We start from the raw sequence: 17,589 nt of genomic DNA on the forward strand, positions 1-17,589 counted from the left end.
GGAGTTTTAAATTTAGATAGAATATAAAAATAATACGTAGCCCTTACACAGTGTGTTTTGTACTGTGGATCTCAAAGTGCTTTACAAAGACACAGACCAAGAGAGCAGGGAAGAGGCATGGGCATATTCCCACCCCTTTGCATACCAGCTTGCTGAGCTGCTGGAGTAGGTGACACCCTCCAAAGAAATGGGGCAGCTTTTGCACTTCACCTGCATGCTGGGATGCTCCGAGAGGGACTGTGCTTCCTGCAGTACATTCCCACCAGAGATGTCTCCTGTGTCAGGGTAATTGTGTCATCCCAAAAATGAACCTGCACCAGTAAGGCATTATCCAATTCAAAATGTGGGCTTATTAGCCCTGAAAAGTACCAGAGACCTGGTAGTATTAGTATGCATTCTGATTAGTGAATATTCTGTATTTTCTTTCCTCTCATTCTTAGCACTTTGTTTTCCTTAGCATTTTCCCTCTTACGTAATCATTTGGCAGGGCTTCTCTCAAGCCTTCTGCTGGTTTATATCACTACTCTGAACAGAAAAGTATGGTAGTTCTAAACATACAGCAAGGTCTGATGTATTGGATTCTAGTGGTCATGCTCAGAAACTTTGGTAATTAAGAATTCAAGTTTTCTGATAAACCTGCCCTCTTTCCTCCCCACCCTGCTACTCTGAACTTCATCAGATATTTTGTCAGCAAGGTTTTTTCTGTTTTTAAAAACAAAAAATTCAGTAGACCTGATTCATTCATGTTATATATGCATGCAAGTAGTCAGGCATCTTTCAGTATAAACTGTATGTAAAGTTGTTCTTTTTAATCATAAGTATAAATCAATGACCCAATCATATAATCCTTAGTGATGCAGAACTCCCATTGATTTAATATATATTCTTTGGGAGTTTTGTGTTAGTAAGGAGGACTGGATACAGACATAATCCCTGTTAATTTTACATTTATCCTTTCCTCTAACTGGCAGACAACAGTCAGTTCTTTACCCCCTTTAAAAGCACTGTAAAATATCAACAATCAAGAAATAACAAATTTGGTTATATTTTACTACTTAAAAATGGATTCCACATACAACAGAATCTGGGTGATGCCACAAAAAATCACTTAGTAGAAATGTATCTAAAACTAAGCAAATAATAATACTATCAGCCATAAACTCCAACGTGCTATCATTAAAGAAGTATGGTATAATGGATGAACACATTTCAGCAGCCTCTAGTTAAAGTTGCACAGCATATGGAGTTGCTATGAAATGGAATGACAATTGAAAAAAACACAGCTACTGCAAATCACTGGATGTGAGGTTAGTATTTTATTGCTAGACAGTGACGAATAGGTGAAGCTGATCAGAGACTACCTAATATGAATAAAACAATCTAATTTTAGCCAAGTAAGAAGAGTTACATAGGTATCCTAGGATCTCTTAAAATTTACATATCTAAAACATTCACAATGGTAATAATGTTTGAGAGATGAACTGTTAAGCTTTATGGACTTTGTTCAAGTTAGAGTTTTGAATTTATTGGGGAGGTGTAGATTAGAAAACATGCATCTCACTCCATAAAATAGATAGTTTTCTTTATTTGCAGAGCATACTTAAAGAAAACATTGAAGAAAGATTCTTTGTATGAAGGACTTCTACCTCTGGTATCTCCCGTGCTGCTGTTTGCTCTCCTTACTATCTGGGTGGTTTTATCGCCGTGTGATATATTAGCAAAACAAACCAGACTGTTTTTATGGATGGTTGGTGTTGTTTTCTCAAATGTTATTGTAAGTATTTTTGTGACTATGGTGTATATTTAGAGTCACTATCCTATGAGTAGGATTAAATTGTTCTTTTACTTAATGTAACTAAAAGAAAGAAAAAAGTAACTTTATTTAAAAAACAACAACAACAACAACAAATGCCAGAAGCACTTATACTGCTCTTGTGCTACTGGAATGAAGGGTCTAATGGAATTTCTACATTAAACCCTCACTTATAAAAATATACTACACTAATTGCCTGAAGCTTTCAGCAGTGTTAGTAGAGGGTTTCGGATATTTATTCCCGAATAGTGTAAAATTTTTCTCAGGTCTGCTTTCCAGGGTTTTATGAACAATGCTGTCTTTATTTCATGAAACATATGAAACACGAAGGTGTAATAGGGTACTTCCTATTAGCCCAGTTTAGAGGACCAGCACAAGGACTATATTATATGTAATATTTTGAGGCTATAAGTGATGCCTAGGCCTTGATATGGCCCTCTGAATTTCTTGTATGTTACTTCTGCATTATCCCCTAGCACCCTCTTTCTTCATCTAATGTAGATGGAAGCTAAATCTGTGTGAAAAAGCAATATGGAACATCATGCAATAAAACAACATGATTCTTAATGCTCAAGCTCTCATTGAAATCAGGGGTTAGGCCTTGATTTAAGACAGCACTTGACTTCAATGGGACTTAAGTACATCCTTAAGTGCTTCGTTAAATCAGGGCTTTATGCTGAAAAATTTGCCTGCCCCAGCACAAACCCTGAAAAACTGGGCTTCATGCGTGGAACTGACTTGTGGGAACATACCAAATTCAGATACCCCCACTCTGCAAAAGATATTGTATGAGTTCAAATATATATGTTTACTTACGTAAATAATGTAACTGATCACGAGGATAAAAAGATTTTTTGAGAATTATGTGAAGTGAACAATTAGCTTTATACAGCGAGCTGCAGATGTACTGAGATGTTCGACAAGCATTAAATCTATGTACACCTTTTCAGTATAATCTTGTTCTTCCACAGGTAAATATATTTCAGTTGTTTTACAGGAAGATGCACATTTTACGGTATATTTTTAAGAATACTTCTGGTATAAATTCCAGTACACAGTTTCACTACATGAAAATGAAGATTAATCAGTACTATGCTCATTGTAATAAAGTGCACATTTTTCTTACTACAGCATATAAGAGGTTGTTAGTTTGGCATGAAGTACTATGAAATGTAACATGTACAGAAACTGAGGTTTCCTGCATTACAGGAGATGTGAAATTCTGGCAGTTTAGGATGGAAGCCAGGAGCTCTCATTGGAGGGCTCTAAACATTTGTTCTGTAAAATCAGAAATGGATATTCATGTATAGTGCTGATGTTCAAATATCCTTTTAAAATATGCCTTTGATAGTCACAACTGAATTAGCTCCGTCTTGGAGACTGCACTCAGCAGTGCAAGGGGCACCTCATTTTTCAAGGGTAGAAGGTTCATTGTATGAATTTGTCATTCCATTTACATTTCTAAGAGAACTGTGCATGTTCTTACGTGAAAAATACGCATTTCCTGCGACTGAGGGAAATCTGACAGGCAATAGGCAGATATTACATACACATCTCAACCAATCAAGAACAATAGTGTCAGGATACTTTATAGGGAAAAAAACAACAAAATGAACCAAAAGTTTCTTGTTATGCTGCAATTTATTGCAGCTAATCAGTGTAATATGTATTTCAAGATCCTGTCTTACTGAGATAACTACTGCTGAATTAGAGGGTTACATCCATTAAAATGTGTAAATAGAATTGAAATCATTAACATTTCAAAAGCAAAAAAAAGCCATCTTTTCTTTTCCTCTCCGCTGGTACTTTTTATACATATTCCCTTCAGAGACTAAGCAATGGTTGTCATAGCAATAGCTTTTCACCCTGAGATTCTGACACATTGGGTTTTCATTATCTGCCCTAAAGACCACAAGTTGCAGCCCACATTTTTATACCTGCCAGTATCTTGTACTTCTCATTCCTTTGACAACATATTTATTTGCCCAGGAGACACTTTTGACTTAAATCCTGCTTTTCTTGACCTCAAAACCATGTAATGTCAGACTAAGTAGGTAAAGCAGGAGCCTTCGGGGGAAAAAAAAAAGAAAGGCCTCTAATTTGAGGCTCTAAGAGACAAACAATTCCCAATATTTTAGCATCTACCTGTGGAAAAACAAGTCCAAAAAAATGTAAGGTCTCTAGCAGCAGCTCATCTCCAGCTGCTCTTGGCCTTCTCCTCTCTCACTCAATCGTCCCCTTTGGCAGAGGCAGCATCGTAGCCTTCAGGAGACACTCCATGCACCTCAAGAAGCTTCTCTTCTGGTTTGAAACACAAAACTGTTCCTCTGAGAGCTCTCAAAGGAATCCTGGGAAATGTTCAGGTAACATTGGCTGGTCTGAGCACACAGTCACAAAAGGCAAATGTCACACTTCTGTTTGAACTACAGGCACACTTAGAAACTCCCCTAAGACAGGCAGAGATTTGCATTCAGAATAATAGAACACTTCATATTGAGGATTTGGTATGGTGGATGGGAGAGTTTGAGCCCTTTTGGACCTCCTCTGCATGGAGCTGGGTGTGGAGACTGCAACTGCCTGAGGGATTTCAGATTCACTGCTAATAAATGGACAGAGCTGAGATAAGCAGAATGGCTGAGACTCAAGGAAGAAAAGGGAGTTAACACAGCATACAAAGTGGGAGAAGATTGAGGACCTAGACTGAAATATAAGACTTAACAGGAATACACACATTTATGATCATCATAACCTAAAACAGAATTCTTAATCATTCCCCTGCCCCCAAAAGCCGTTCCTTCTCCCTTCGTTTACAATGGACATCATCATCCAACCATCCTCACCACTCAGGCCCATAACCTGGGCATCATCTTCAGCTCTGCACTTTCTCTAGAGCCTCTCATCCAGGCCATGTCTAAATTTTGCCAGTTTTTTCTGAACATAATAATAAATACTAAAACAAAACAATAATATGACAGCAACTAGAAAAAGAGATGCTACTGAATAATTTAATAAAGACAAAAAAATGTACTGTATAGTCAAATGATGGCTAAGTGGGGAATGTAAGTCAAATAATAAAGACTTGTAGGATTTGAAGGGCGTAAACATTAAGGGAAGAGATATTAGCTGGGTTGCCACATAGGAATGAGTTTAACAGGATGGAATTAAAGAAAATGTTAACCTATCAAAAATACTTCTAACACAATTAGCTTGTGAAATGGGAATAGTGGAACCTACCTTTCTGAAGCTACTTCAAATGGAACCAAAGCGCTAGAGGGTGGACTGTAGGAAACTATTCTGAGGGAAATGGATTAGATCAGAAGAAGAGTCTTAATCTCCCATTTGCATTTTTATCTGAAAAACTCAAATCTAATCTTTTTTTTTCTATTGTCATCTGTAGTGACTAGAATAATTCTGGTTTAAAATAGTACTGTATATCATTTATTGGCCAATGTATCTCATAATTCATATCTCAGTAAATGACTGAAATTACAATTCTTTATGCACAATATATTTTGGTAATGCCTTATGTTAATGGAAGTAATTTATTGTGATGGAAACTGGGAATGTGAGTAGACATTACAAACACACACTGAGAATTTAACAAATAAGTTTTAATGGAAAATCATATTTAACATAATTAACAATACATTACAAATTCTATCTTCTGGCTATGTGCAGTTGCTCAGCAAAAAGATACTATGACCGTAATAAGAAGCTTACTGTGACATACTCCTGTTGATTTACTGCAAAGCATGAGGCAGTTCCCTATGTGAATTCTAAAATTGACTGTATTGTAAAAGGGACGCAGTCAATTTCAATACCCCATTGTAAGCTAATATGTTTACCTGCTCTACATCACTGAATGTGAATAAATTCACATACTTTATTTTTTGCATTTCTTTTTGCTTCCACAATGAACCAGTGAACTCAGTGTCACCTTTACTTTCAGAATCTCAATGCTGGAGTGGCTGGACTTCAAACACTACAGGGGAATGAACTTTTGATTTTTTAAAAAACTTGCGAAAATATTTCTATTGATTTTAGGATTAATAATAGCTAGTTTTTACCACTTTAAATTCTGAGACAAACTTAAGTTGACAAGGAGCAACATTTTCAAAAGTGCATAAGTGATTTAGGAGCCAGTTTCATTTAAAAAAAATTAGACTTTTAAATCCCATTGACTTTCAATGAGACTTAGGCCATGTCTACACTACAGCAGCCCAGCTAAGGTACTGCAACTGTGCTGCTGTAGAGCCATGGTGTAGCTGCTTCCTACATTGATGGCGGGGGGGGGTGGGTTTCCATCACTGTTGGGAATCCACGTCTCTGAGAGGTAGTAGCTAGCTGTGCCTACGGTGGGGTTAGGTTGGCCTACGTCACATAGGGCACAATTTTTTCCCCCACAGCCCTGAGAGATGTAGTTAGGTCAATCTAACTTACAAGCCTAGATCAGGTCTAGGGGCCAAATTCTTAAAAGTATATAAGTACCTAAAGATGTGGATAGGTGCCTAAGTGCTTTTGAAAATCTTACTAGGCACCTAAAGCCTATTGATTTAATGGAAATTAGGCAACCAAGTACTTTTGAAAATCCTACTAATTCCCATTTGAATTAATGGAAGTAGGTGCTTTTGAAAAGTCTACGAGGGGTCTATCTGGATCTTTAGGTGCCTAAATACCTTTAAAAATCTGGCCTGTAAAAGCCTAAGTCACCTTTGAAAATAGGACTTAGGTGCTTTTGTAAATTTTATTCATGGTTTGGTATTTAGTCATTTCAAGCGGAATGAAACTTTGGTTGAGGATATGAAAAGCAGAATTTATGTAGTGAAAATATAAAGGAGACCAATCTTATTAGAGTTTCAGGATCTCAATGAAACACTAATACTTTTGATTTATACAGCAGTTTATATGTTCATTCCATCACTCTCACCATGATTCCTCTACCTTGACGCCTAACTAAATCTTACTTGAACCAATCACTCCATAACCTTGCTAGGAAATCCTCGGTTTTCAAGTATAGGATGTATGAACGTGCAATAAAGATAGTAAATAATGTTTAAAAGAAGCTCAAATGCATATACAACAATTTCTCCCCTTAATTATAATGAACCAGAGAGAGTAAATTTAGTCACACCATGAATGCAATCTATTGCTCCAATGATTGTTTGATTTAGTATTATAATTTTATGAATGTCTGTGAAAACAAGTGTCAAACAAGCTTCCCTTTATGCAAAGTTGTTCTTAAATTCAAAGTGTAAGATGTCAAAACACTGTCTCCGTGAAAGAAATGTATGTTTTAAATTATATGTAATAAAGTGCTGTAAGACTCATAGCCAATAAAGGAGCAAAGATAATCATTTATGGTAAATCTCAGTTTTGGAACTGGTCCTGTTTCCTAATCCATACTTTTTTTTAACAGAAAATACTCTAGCAGACAAACTAACATTCTTTCTTTAAATAAATTACCCCAATATGTCTTACCTGGCTGCTTATATTATTCCAACAGTGCAGAGTAATAATTTGCCAGATGAGTGACACCAGATCTGAAGCTTTCCACTGGCTCCTGTTTCCATTAGCTCTTGTGGTGTACGCAGCGGTAACAGAGCTCCTGGGCAGGAATGAGGAACTGGTACTTGCCATATTCACCGTGTTAGCTACAGCTGCTCATGTACACTATGGAGTTTGTGTGGTAAATATATGCTTTTATAATTTTATTCATAATTGCAGACGTAGAAAAAGTTATAACTGAGGCCGTGGGGAAGGAGAAGATACATGTGTCAGATTTGGTGTGGTTACTATGACATACTAGTATGTCAGTGTTATACTTTGAATTGTTTTTAAATTCATTCTTTGCTGTATATTTATCTTACTTAGTCCAAAGGAAAACAATCTTATTCATTATGGGCACTGCATCTCTTACCTCCAAGTACAGAATCTTTAGTGGCTCAAAATACTACAGGGACAATGATTACTATCAGCTAAGACTATCATAGTCAATCTTTGTTGATTGTTTTTTTATGTAACAGCTTACATGTGTCCTGCACAGCCCCAGCCTCTTCCCTAGGAGATTAATCCAATGAAGTTACAACAGAGTAAAATACAAAACATAATCATAAAAAAATGGTAATTTTGTTTTGCATGTGCAAAGCAGCATTCCAAACATTTAATCTATGTTCCCCCACTCAACATGCCCCCTCCCCAGCTCCATGTTAGAGTAGGATGGCCAGACATCCTGATTTTATAGGGACAGTCCCGATATTCAGGGCTTTGTCTTATATAGGCATCTATTATCCCCCACTCCCTGTCCCAATTTTTCACACTTGCTATCTGGTCTCCCTATGATAGAGGTACCATGGAGTCATTGTGTGTATGTTCCAGGAATATCTCCCAAAAGTTTTCAGATTAGTTGGATACCATTTGAATGTATTTTTGCCATTTATCACCATCTGAGTTACTGATCAGATTCATTCTTCTGCAGTCAATGGGATTTTGTCCTACCACTGTTGTAGAATAATCCTTAAACATGCCTTAATTTGACTTTGCTTTAAGAGCAAACATCCCAAATAGCGGAGATTTCATTTAGAAGATAGCTGGTTGACATGCTTTTATTTAAGACCTACAGCTATGCTGTATACGGAAGCTTTGCCTCCTGCCTTGAAAAAAAAGGTTACCTTGTCAGTGTGTGGATTTTAGTGCCAGAATAGAGTTTAAGACACGTCAATCCAGGCCAAAATAACACTGTTTAGAACTGAATTATATGGACCAGATTCACTGCTGTCATACGAGGGTCCACTTCTTATGCCAAATGTGAATCTGGTCCCCAATGGCTTAATCGCCCATCAATACACTGCATGGGGAATTAAAAAAATCAAAACTCACTAGCTTTAATGCTTAGAATTCCAAACCTAAACCGTCTGTGAGCAGGAGTATAGAGACCTTGAATTTTTATGCAGGTACAATAATGTTTGCTAATCAAAACACTCAAACCACTTTCATTTATTTTTAGGGGAGACAGCTGAGTAAACATTTCAACATTTACATCTTTTCCTTGAAGAAACACATTCAAGAATGAACATCTTTGCTGTGACCAGAGCATAAACACTACCATGGAGCTTCTCATCTGTGTTTTGTCTGATTAAAAATAGTGGTACTCTATTGATTAAAATAATCAGAGTATAATGGGCTATATATTCAAAGTGCTGAGACAATGAGCTACTCAGCAGTGTTAAGAGAATGCTAGTCCGGTAACGAAAGGATTGCTAGTCATTCTGCTGCTAATATTGCCTATCCCACCTATCCTATCTTCATTTTGCTAGAATATTAAGTATAAACTTCTTGTCCCTATCTTTGAAACGCTGCACAAATCAGTCCTACGCTATACTACATCACTGAGCTTTTCTAATAGTGCCCACTCTCCATCCCTTCCAGCCATAAATGAAGCCAGTTTTGATGTCACCTTCACGTCCTTCCCTGGGTCTCATATGTGCCTGCAGTGATGCCATATTTGCGTGGAACTTCCAGTATGCCGGCCACACTCCATTGCCCTCCTAAAGTCTCATGTCTCCCACATGGCCCCAAATACAGCAGTTACCAAGTTAATCAGTGAAGAGGGGAATCAAGAAACTGCAAGCTAAACGAGACCCTTTAAATTCCATACTCTCTCAGGTCTCTCAGTGAGCCTTGCCTGATCTGTCAGAGTGCAAGTGCTGCAGGGCAGGGATTGCCCTTACATTTGTGCCTTATGCAGCACAAAGCACATTGTTGGTGCTTAACTAAGTAACAAGACACAACAAACCCCACTCTAAGCTGCTAATTTATGAAAAGAAAACTTGTCCACGACAAAGCTTTGAAGATTCGTTAACCTTGTTGTGAAGGTAGGGCCTGAATGCTAGGGTAACTGGACACACAAACTTGCAAAACCAAACAGACACAAAGTGAATGGCCAGTAAGATCTTTTGTAAATAGTATTTTTTAGCCTCAGCTATGTATGCAATACATACGAATCAATTAGTTGACTAGGCCAGTAAGTCTTCTGGTCCATATAATTGAGTTGCAAATTCCTGTTGCTATTTAAAAATACATTAATTAGGTTAGATGGGAAAGGAGTATTTTGGCATGGGGTGGGAAGAGGGCTACAGACATTTAAAAAATAAAGTGTTTGTGTGTAGTTGAAAACGGCTTACTTTATTGATTAGTTCCAGAGGGGTAGCCATGTTACAGAACTCCCGTTGTTTTTACTTTATTGATGTGCTTTTTTCTCCTGGCTGGGGTAAAAACACAGGCTTCTGAACTTAGGCTCTCTCATGCTGCCCTAGCCAAAAGGGCTTTCTGGCTTTGGAAAATTCACATCAATTTCCACATGCACAAGATAAGCATTACTTACTTCACAGGGGAACCTGATGGACTGGCTGATGAGTTTGTAGCATACTTCGATATTTCACTTCCCAAAGGCACGGGTTAATCACACAACAGTCAAGACATTGGAGGGTTCCTTGAGTTTTCATTTCATCCATTTGCTGTTTCTAGCTTTACCCATTTTTCTAGCTTTGTCCTCCTTTCACTCTTCTCCCACCAACACACAAGCCCACATCCTCAGTTCCGGTCAAAGGCTCTCAAGAGAAGCATTAACTAATTCAGACATCTGCAGAGTGTTGGGAGGGTGCTGGTTGATGGCTTGCCCGTTCTCAAATTTCAGTCTGTGTAACATATTACAGCGGATGGCCTGACCTGCCTTTCAAATCTCGAGTCATTCTTGGTAGAGGTCACTCTCCCAGCTCAGTAATGTAATGTATGACCTTCAGCAAGTTTGCGTTGGTTTGCCACATTTCCCCATCTTACAGACAGGGCAACTATTTTACCTTTGTAAAGCACTCATCTCTATGGATTAATGTGATTAAATTCCACGTATGTTGTATGCTAGCTCCCATAGGAATCTATCATACTGGAGTGAGCAAGTGCTCAGGACAGAGTGCAATATATTGACCTGCCCAAAGAGGACACAAGGGACCTATTGCTCCTCCCAACTCAGATATCATTTAGACTCAGCAACCTGGATTTGGAGACCCAGAGTTCTAGTCCCAGCTGTTCAAGTGTGTGTGATGTATTTGTCAATTATGCTTGTATCACAATTCAAGCCAATGGTTGAGTCAGCCACTTGGGGAAAGTGCTGCCTTTACTCCTGAAATGATGAGTCCCCTTCCCTCTAATCCATGTGGACAGTGGAGATGGAGATGAAAGTTAGCGGTTTGGTTGCCCCAGGCCTTTTCTGAGGTATAGGGAGCGTGAAGTCTCCAGAGCAGAATTCCAGTGCTGCATGAAGGAATACTTCCTGGGCCAACCAGGTCTAAGGCTTGTGTATCTAATGAGATGCTAGAGGGGAAGCCCTGAGTGCATGTAGCTGTGAAACTGAAGTTTGAGGCAAAGATTCTGAAGTCTCATTCGTTGATAGGATTAAATATTAATTCAAATACCGTATATATTAGAACATATAGGTTTTATCTCCTATTTTGATACCTATGGAGTTTCAAAGTTTTTTTAAATCCATCCATCAAAAATATCAGGAAAATATTTGTGTGAATGTAAGCACATCATAATTCTTGAAGTACAATATGTATTAGAGTATTAGTGTATTAGAACCTCAATTAGAGTAGTTATATCAGGATCATTATCTTTGTATTGTTTTCTTCCCTCATTTATTTGTAAACTGTTGGAAATGTACGTATACATAGTAAACTATTTCAAGTTACTAAAACACAGTGCACCAAATTAAGCCACTTCTAACTTAAATGACAAAACTTGAAATGCTACCATGCTGTCCATGTTTCTGTATTGATTTTTTTTAAATGCATAGCACAGAGTTTTAGTGTAAATTAATTTCTTGTACTATTTAATGTGGAAGCTATATAATATATGCAAATTATGTCCATTTTTTTTTAAATTAACTGTCACCACAAGCCACATTAAGGCAAACTGAAGTATAAATGCAGATGATGCACTGTACAGTGTGTGTTACACTGTTAGAGAATGTCTTGGAAAGTACGTTAACTTTGACTCAACAAAATAGAATAAAGAGCGGTTTGTTCACAGCAAAACTATATGAGCACTGATTGACTTTTCACAAAGTCTGCTGAGGACCAGAGAAGATAAACTGGAGGCCATGCCTCCTTTTACTTGGTACATCTGTACAGCAGATGGTTAGTTTTACCATTATTTTCAAACAAAAGTGAAATGTATACCCTTTATGGTGTGGCATGTTAGACATCAGAACATAGATTTGCTTACCCATTCTGATGAAGGGCATTTACCATAATAATCTTCTCCCTGGGACAATGAACTCATAATCTGGTTGGACTGAGTGGGGTCACTAGATTTTTGCCCACCCCTTTATGGCCTTCTGCTCTCCTTTCCTACCACAATGTACTCGTTTACATGCTAAAGATGTTGCTGAACGGATGGACAAAACACCTTTCTTGGAAGCTGCTATGAAACACTGAAATAAACCTCTAGATGGAGATCAAGAGCAATTTAGATTAGATCCTTCTCCCCTCTAGGAAGGAAAGCATTCCCCGTCTCCCAGTCCTATTCCCTAAGGCTTAGCAGCAAATAGCTAAGCACAATTTCCCACAGGAGACTGAGTCAGATCCATGGGGTTGGCTTTAATGCATTCTTTCAGCTATTTTGTCACACAGAACAAGTATTTCTGATCCCAATTTAAATCTCTTTTAGAAGTTGCACTTAAGATGGCATCTCTACCATTAGACCTCTGCAGCAAAGGTCCATTTGGAATTCCCTGTAGATCTTCACTAGAATATTCTCTTTTCACCTCTTAATTTACTTTTGCTGTACCTACATCCAAATTAAACTACAGCTGCAAGAGATTTAGTACTCTGAAACTGGAAAGAGTTTGCCAAAAGAATAATCTGCACCTTATTTTATTTTTTTATATTTTCATTCATCTCGTCCTGAGATTTGTGAAAGGGTGATACAGTTATTGGGTTCCTGAAAAGAAATTTCTACATACATTATGAATCACATCTCCTTTTAAAGCTTTTGGCTTTCTTTTTTCCCTTGGTCCCATTTGCAATTAATAACGAAACAGTTTAATATATAAATAGAAAACTACCATTTTAAACTGGTTTGAATAGTCTCTAGAGCTACACAGATTTTAACATATACTTTTTTTTTTATTAAATATGTAAAAAGATAAACGCAAGTCAAGTTATTCACATATTCAGAGACAAAAAAAACGCTACTCTACCATGCGACAATTTGTGGGTAATGTAAAATGACTGATACATCTGAATAAGACTTTTTGCATCTATTAAGTCATTACTTATCTATTTATAATTAACAATACATGTTTACATTCCTTTCAGTTTACATTTAATATAGAACCAAAGCTTTATGGTGTGCTATTTAGTAAAAGTAATTACAAATGCATATTAAAACCATAATGGAATAGTGGGGTTACTCACCCAGGCAGGAGGACAACTCTATTCCCTTCCAGAGTATCACTCCTCAGGACAGTTGAGCCTCTCTGGCTTGAGAGGGTAACTAACTACCATCCCTGAGCCCTACATCATTCACTTCCTGCCTGCTACAAAGCAGTGAAAGGGTTATGTTCCTCGGACCAATTACAAGACAGAAAAGGAAGGAGGAGAATTTTCAGGAAAGGATAGGTTGGCTTTTTTATACTTTTAGCTGAAAGGGGTAGGGCAGGGCGGCTTTGTCGAGAACCACCTCACAAGCAGAAAACTCAAACCATTTTGCAGCCTTGGAAAAGCACTTTTTAAGGAAGCACTCTCCAATGTCTGCTTGTGTATAAATGGAAGATAATGGAATTGTATCAGTGATCACAATGTGGTGCTGATGCCAGTAACAGTGTCGGGTCTGATCCTGAATTCCTTACACCACCAGAACTCCCACATAAGCTAATGAAAGTTTTGGAGACTGAAAGAATTAAGAACTGGGCCCTAAAATTCAGTTAAACTAGAAAGAACTCCTATTATATTAAATGCTGACATTTTAGACAGAAAATATCCTGGATCTTCTATCTGTGCTGGAGCATGGTAATATATTTTACATACTTATAAAAAACTCATCACTTTTAAATGTGCTTTATGTGTAGGATTTTAATTGAAACCAAGCAAATCAATTAAGCTAAAAACAGAAATGAAAGTGCTAGATTATAGGATCCAGTATTTTCACTATTATTGGGCAGGAAGTGAGATCAATGCTGGGGTCAGGGCCAGAAAACACTTTCAACCCACAGAGACTGGATACTATGCTGCTGACCCAAGAGAGCAATTGAGGAAATGGAAACACCTGTTCTAACGTTTAAAGGTATTTTATACACTGGTTGTGGTGTGAAACTCAGTAGGAGTGATTGGTCACATTTAACTAACTTAGAATCACTTTGCTGCAAAAGATTTGAGAACTGAAGTTGGGTTTTTTTAGATTTAAAAACCTACTTCAGTATAAATTTAGTACCGGAGCTTAATCAGTAAAGCAACTGCATAAAGATTTTAAAAGATACACTTTTCAGAAGGTTTTACTGAGCTTTTCAGTGATCGTAGCATGGGATGATACTTTTCCTTGTGTCTGCTGAATCAAATAACCAAAGTAATAAATCTAGAATTAAGGAATCAAGTGACAGAAGCCAGGAACACCAAGTGCCAAAGAAAGGCAATTGAGATTCAGAAAGACTAAACATGTGCAATTTTAAGATTTAAAAAAAGGGAATGCTTTTAAATGCATTATATACTATATTTCTGTCTGTAAAATGCCATATTTTACAACAGGATAACAAGAAACCTGACTAGAAAGAAACACCCTTGGCACAGAAGTCTAAGTCAGATCTGGTTCTGCAGTGGGCCCAGCCTATCCAGTAGTACGGTCAATCAGCCTACAGAATTGTTTCTGTCCTTTGCAGCTGATTCCCCTGCTAACGTGTTCTTTACCAGAACTTCAGGCTGATTCACTAAGCATACAAACTGGCCTAAGCACTAATGGGGAAAATATGCCTTCAATCAGTATTCAAATCATTGAATGTTTAAAAGGAGACTCTCTTAAGAGTTTCAGGACTGGTTCTGCAGCTGGCTTGCTGCTAATCAACCTTGAACATGCCTAGCCTCAGTAAGGAAGTCTTCATCTTCCACATGTGAATGGCTGAGGGGAGAAGAGGCAAGAGTAGGGAAGAGGAATGGCTGAGCCATTTGATCCTCATTTGTAGGGGTGGGAGGCAGAATACAAAGTCAGAGATGGCATTCTGCAGATGGAGTTGCAGGAGAGAGGAGACCGTTGTCTCTTGAATCAGCACTGAGCTGGAGGCAGACACAGAATTTCTAATATAGAGTCTTCAAAAGAAAGAAGCAAGGAAATCTTCTGTTGAAAAGTCAGGAAGTTGACAGGACTTTCAAACAGTTAAGTATCCTTCAGAAACAAAAACATATCGTGCAGCTTTCTAACATGCTTTAGTGTAAAACACTCAGGGTTTTTAAATCTTTATTAGGGAAACTGTTGCTTTGCCTTCTGTTTTGTGAATACAGGATAAGGAACAATGTGAGTAACATAAGCCTTTTCCCTCCACAACACACACCTCATCATTATAGCTTGAGTATCACTTCTAATGTATCCCTTAGCTCCAATTGTTTGACCAAATTTATGCCCCAAGGCAGATGTATTTGAAAATACCAAAGCACCACCAAGTGACAAACACATCTAGTGGTACAGTACTTCTTGCCACAAGAGATGCCAATATAAATATTTTTGAACAAATTACAAAATGTATCATACTTAAGACAAAAGGAAAAAATAAATATATATATTTTTTAAAAAGCAGAACAAATCTCAAGCAGCCAAGTGGTGAAGTTGCAGTGATGTACAGTAGGTGCTGTAGCCCTATGATCTCTCAGGTAGACACACTGAAAGAAGACTTCTGCAAATGCATCTTGGCAAATATGGGTACAGAATGAAGTGGTTTGCTGGCACTCACTACGGTACATAAATGTTAACGGCAGACTGGGAGTGACTGATTTTGAGTTTGAGGCCACACGTTCCTTTCGCCAGAAGAAAGTTCCCACACAGAATGAAAATTGTCAAAGATGTTGGACAGGTCAGTACTCTTCCTGCTGCTGCGCCTGATCGTGAACCTGCTCCTCGCCCTCATGCTCTTCTGTGTGGCTCTCCTGCATGTTAAAAAAAAAAAAAAAAAAAAAGACTTAAACAGATGACACTCTTGAATTGATATATTACCATAGCTCTTAACCTAGTCTATGGTTTGGCTCCTAATTTTCATTCACCTGTGAAGACAACAGGTAGCCATAAGTTCAACCCTACCAAGGCGATACATTGGACCCTCCTGAATCCTCTTTCTTGCCAATATCCATGCTATGTTGCAAGTGTGTCTGTTTAATATAACGGGATGAACCTCTGGGACTAAGGGGTTAAAAGTTGAAGCGTTTCATTTCCAGTACAAAGGAGACTCATTCAGTGGAATAAATGTTGCATACTAGGTAACATGATTCATAACGGTTTTATGGAAAAATATGTTTCAGAGCACTCTGGGGTAGCTCTCCTTTTTCACGTAAAGATTCTAAAAACTGGGAGAAGACCATGTTTACTACAATCCGCTACAGTGGCCTGTGGCAAAGTGATTGTGGTAAACAAGTTAAAACTATACAACGTAGAAAATAATTTAGACAAATCAATGTTAATTTATTTCTGGGAGGTAGCAAACTGTTTTCTATTTCTCAAGTATCCTTTGACTTGCAGCTAGTAAGGAGTGTGGGCTGCAGCTAATAGCTGAGGAAAGCACAAATCCACCACGGCATTACATTATAATAGATTAACCCATTTACTAGTTAATATACAGATTTTATCTTAACCAGTTTGTGCCTGATGGGAACTGGGATTATTCCCCTCCAAATGCTGTAGGTTTTCACAGTACTCAGTGATATACTGTTCCCATGAATGAGCATTAAAGAATAGGTCGTTTCTCTGTAAGCTAATGTTTATAGGGGAGGTGGCCGAGTGGCTAGATGAAGAGCCCCTGAAACATATTCCCTGATTTGTCATTCACCTACCTTAGGCAAGTCTCTTAAAATTCAGTGACAGCTCCTAAGAGTCTGAGTCCAGCGTTGCCAACTCACGATTTTAGTGCAAGTGCCCCAATATTTGCTGTTTTTCATAAAGCCCCATCATGTCATTACACAAACGCCCAGGCTTAGACTGATGGGGGCAGGACCACAATGCAGCCCTGACAGGCCCCCCTCTGGGGCTGGTGAGTGCCGATGGCAGCTCTAGTTTTTCTTCCTCCTTTCCCCTACAGTAGAGTATCACTGTCTCCTGCAGAGGTGCACTAGGGAGTAGATTTTCTTTACCTTACCCAGCCCTGCAAAGCTAAGTGCTAATCATTATCATATAAGCATGATCTGCTACATTACATTACAAAATGCACAAGGTCCAGCATGCTTTACATATGCATGAAATACAGTCTCATGTTCAAAAGTGGGATACACTTTAGGAAACAGATGTTTTCATATTACTACTCTCCCTAGCTGTTTTACTCATGATTCCGCTAATCTAAATCAAAAGTTTAAAAGGATACCTAAACTTTTACAGGAGTTTTATTTAATCCACAAAATGTACCATAAGAATAATTAAATAGCAAAATATATTTATTTTCTTTGACTAAATCTAGGTTCAGCATTTATTGGCTCCAGCGGCTACTGTTAGTAATGTTATATCTGATCTCTTGTTGTCTGAGGACCACCATTAAT

At 38.0% G+C, this 17,589-nt stretch overlaps 2 protein-coding genes across 10 annotated transcripts in view; one reads left to right on the forward strand and one right to left on the reverse strand.

The window, feature by feature from the left end:
* LOC137156873 (ethanolaminephosphotransferase 1-like) overlaps positions 1 to 9,104 on the forward strand; it is a 68,303-nt gene extending 59,199 nt beyond the window's left edge. The window contains exons 8-10 of the mRNA XM_067553880.1: positions 1,594 to 1,774; positions 7,317 to 7,499; positions 8,817 to 9,104. Coding sequence (XP_067409981.1) covers positions 1,594 to 1,774; positions 7,317 to 7,499; positions 8,817 to 8,882 — 430 coding nt within the window. The 3' untranslated portion in view covers positions 8,883 to 9,104. The remainder of the gene's footprint in view (positions 1 to 1,593; positions 1,775 to 7,316; positions 7,500 to 8,816) is intronic.
* A 3,621-nt stretch (positions 9,105 to 12,725) lies between these two features.
* The window catches only part of MAPRE2 (microtubule associated protein RP/EB family member 2), a 127,720-nt gene continuing 122,856 nt past the window's right edge, over positions 12,726 to 17,589 (reverse strand). For all 9 annotated transcript variants that reach the window (XM_067553816.1, XM_067553813.1, XM_067553815.1 and 6 more), the window contains one exon: positions 12,726 to 15,996. In XM_067553816.1, the coding sequence (XP_067409917.1) occupies positions 15,925 to 15,996 (72 nt within the window). In that variant the 3' untranslated portion in view covers positions 12,726 to 15,924. The remainder of the gene's footprint in view (positions 15,997 to 17,589) is intronic.

This window comes from Emydura macquarii, unplaced genomic scaffold, assembly GCF_026122565.2.
Source record: "Emydura macquarii macquarii isolate MOO-44397 ecotype Brisbane River unplaced genomic scaffold, CSIRO-AGI_Emac_v2 contig_1477, whole genome shotgun sequence".
Taxonomy (NCBI): domain Eukaryota; kingdom Metazoa; phylum Chordata; order Testudines; family Chelidae; genus Emydura; species Emydura macquarii.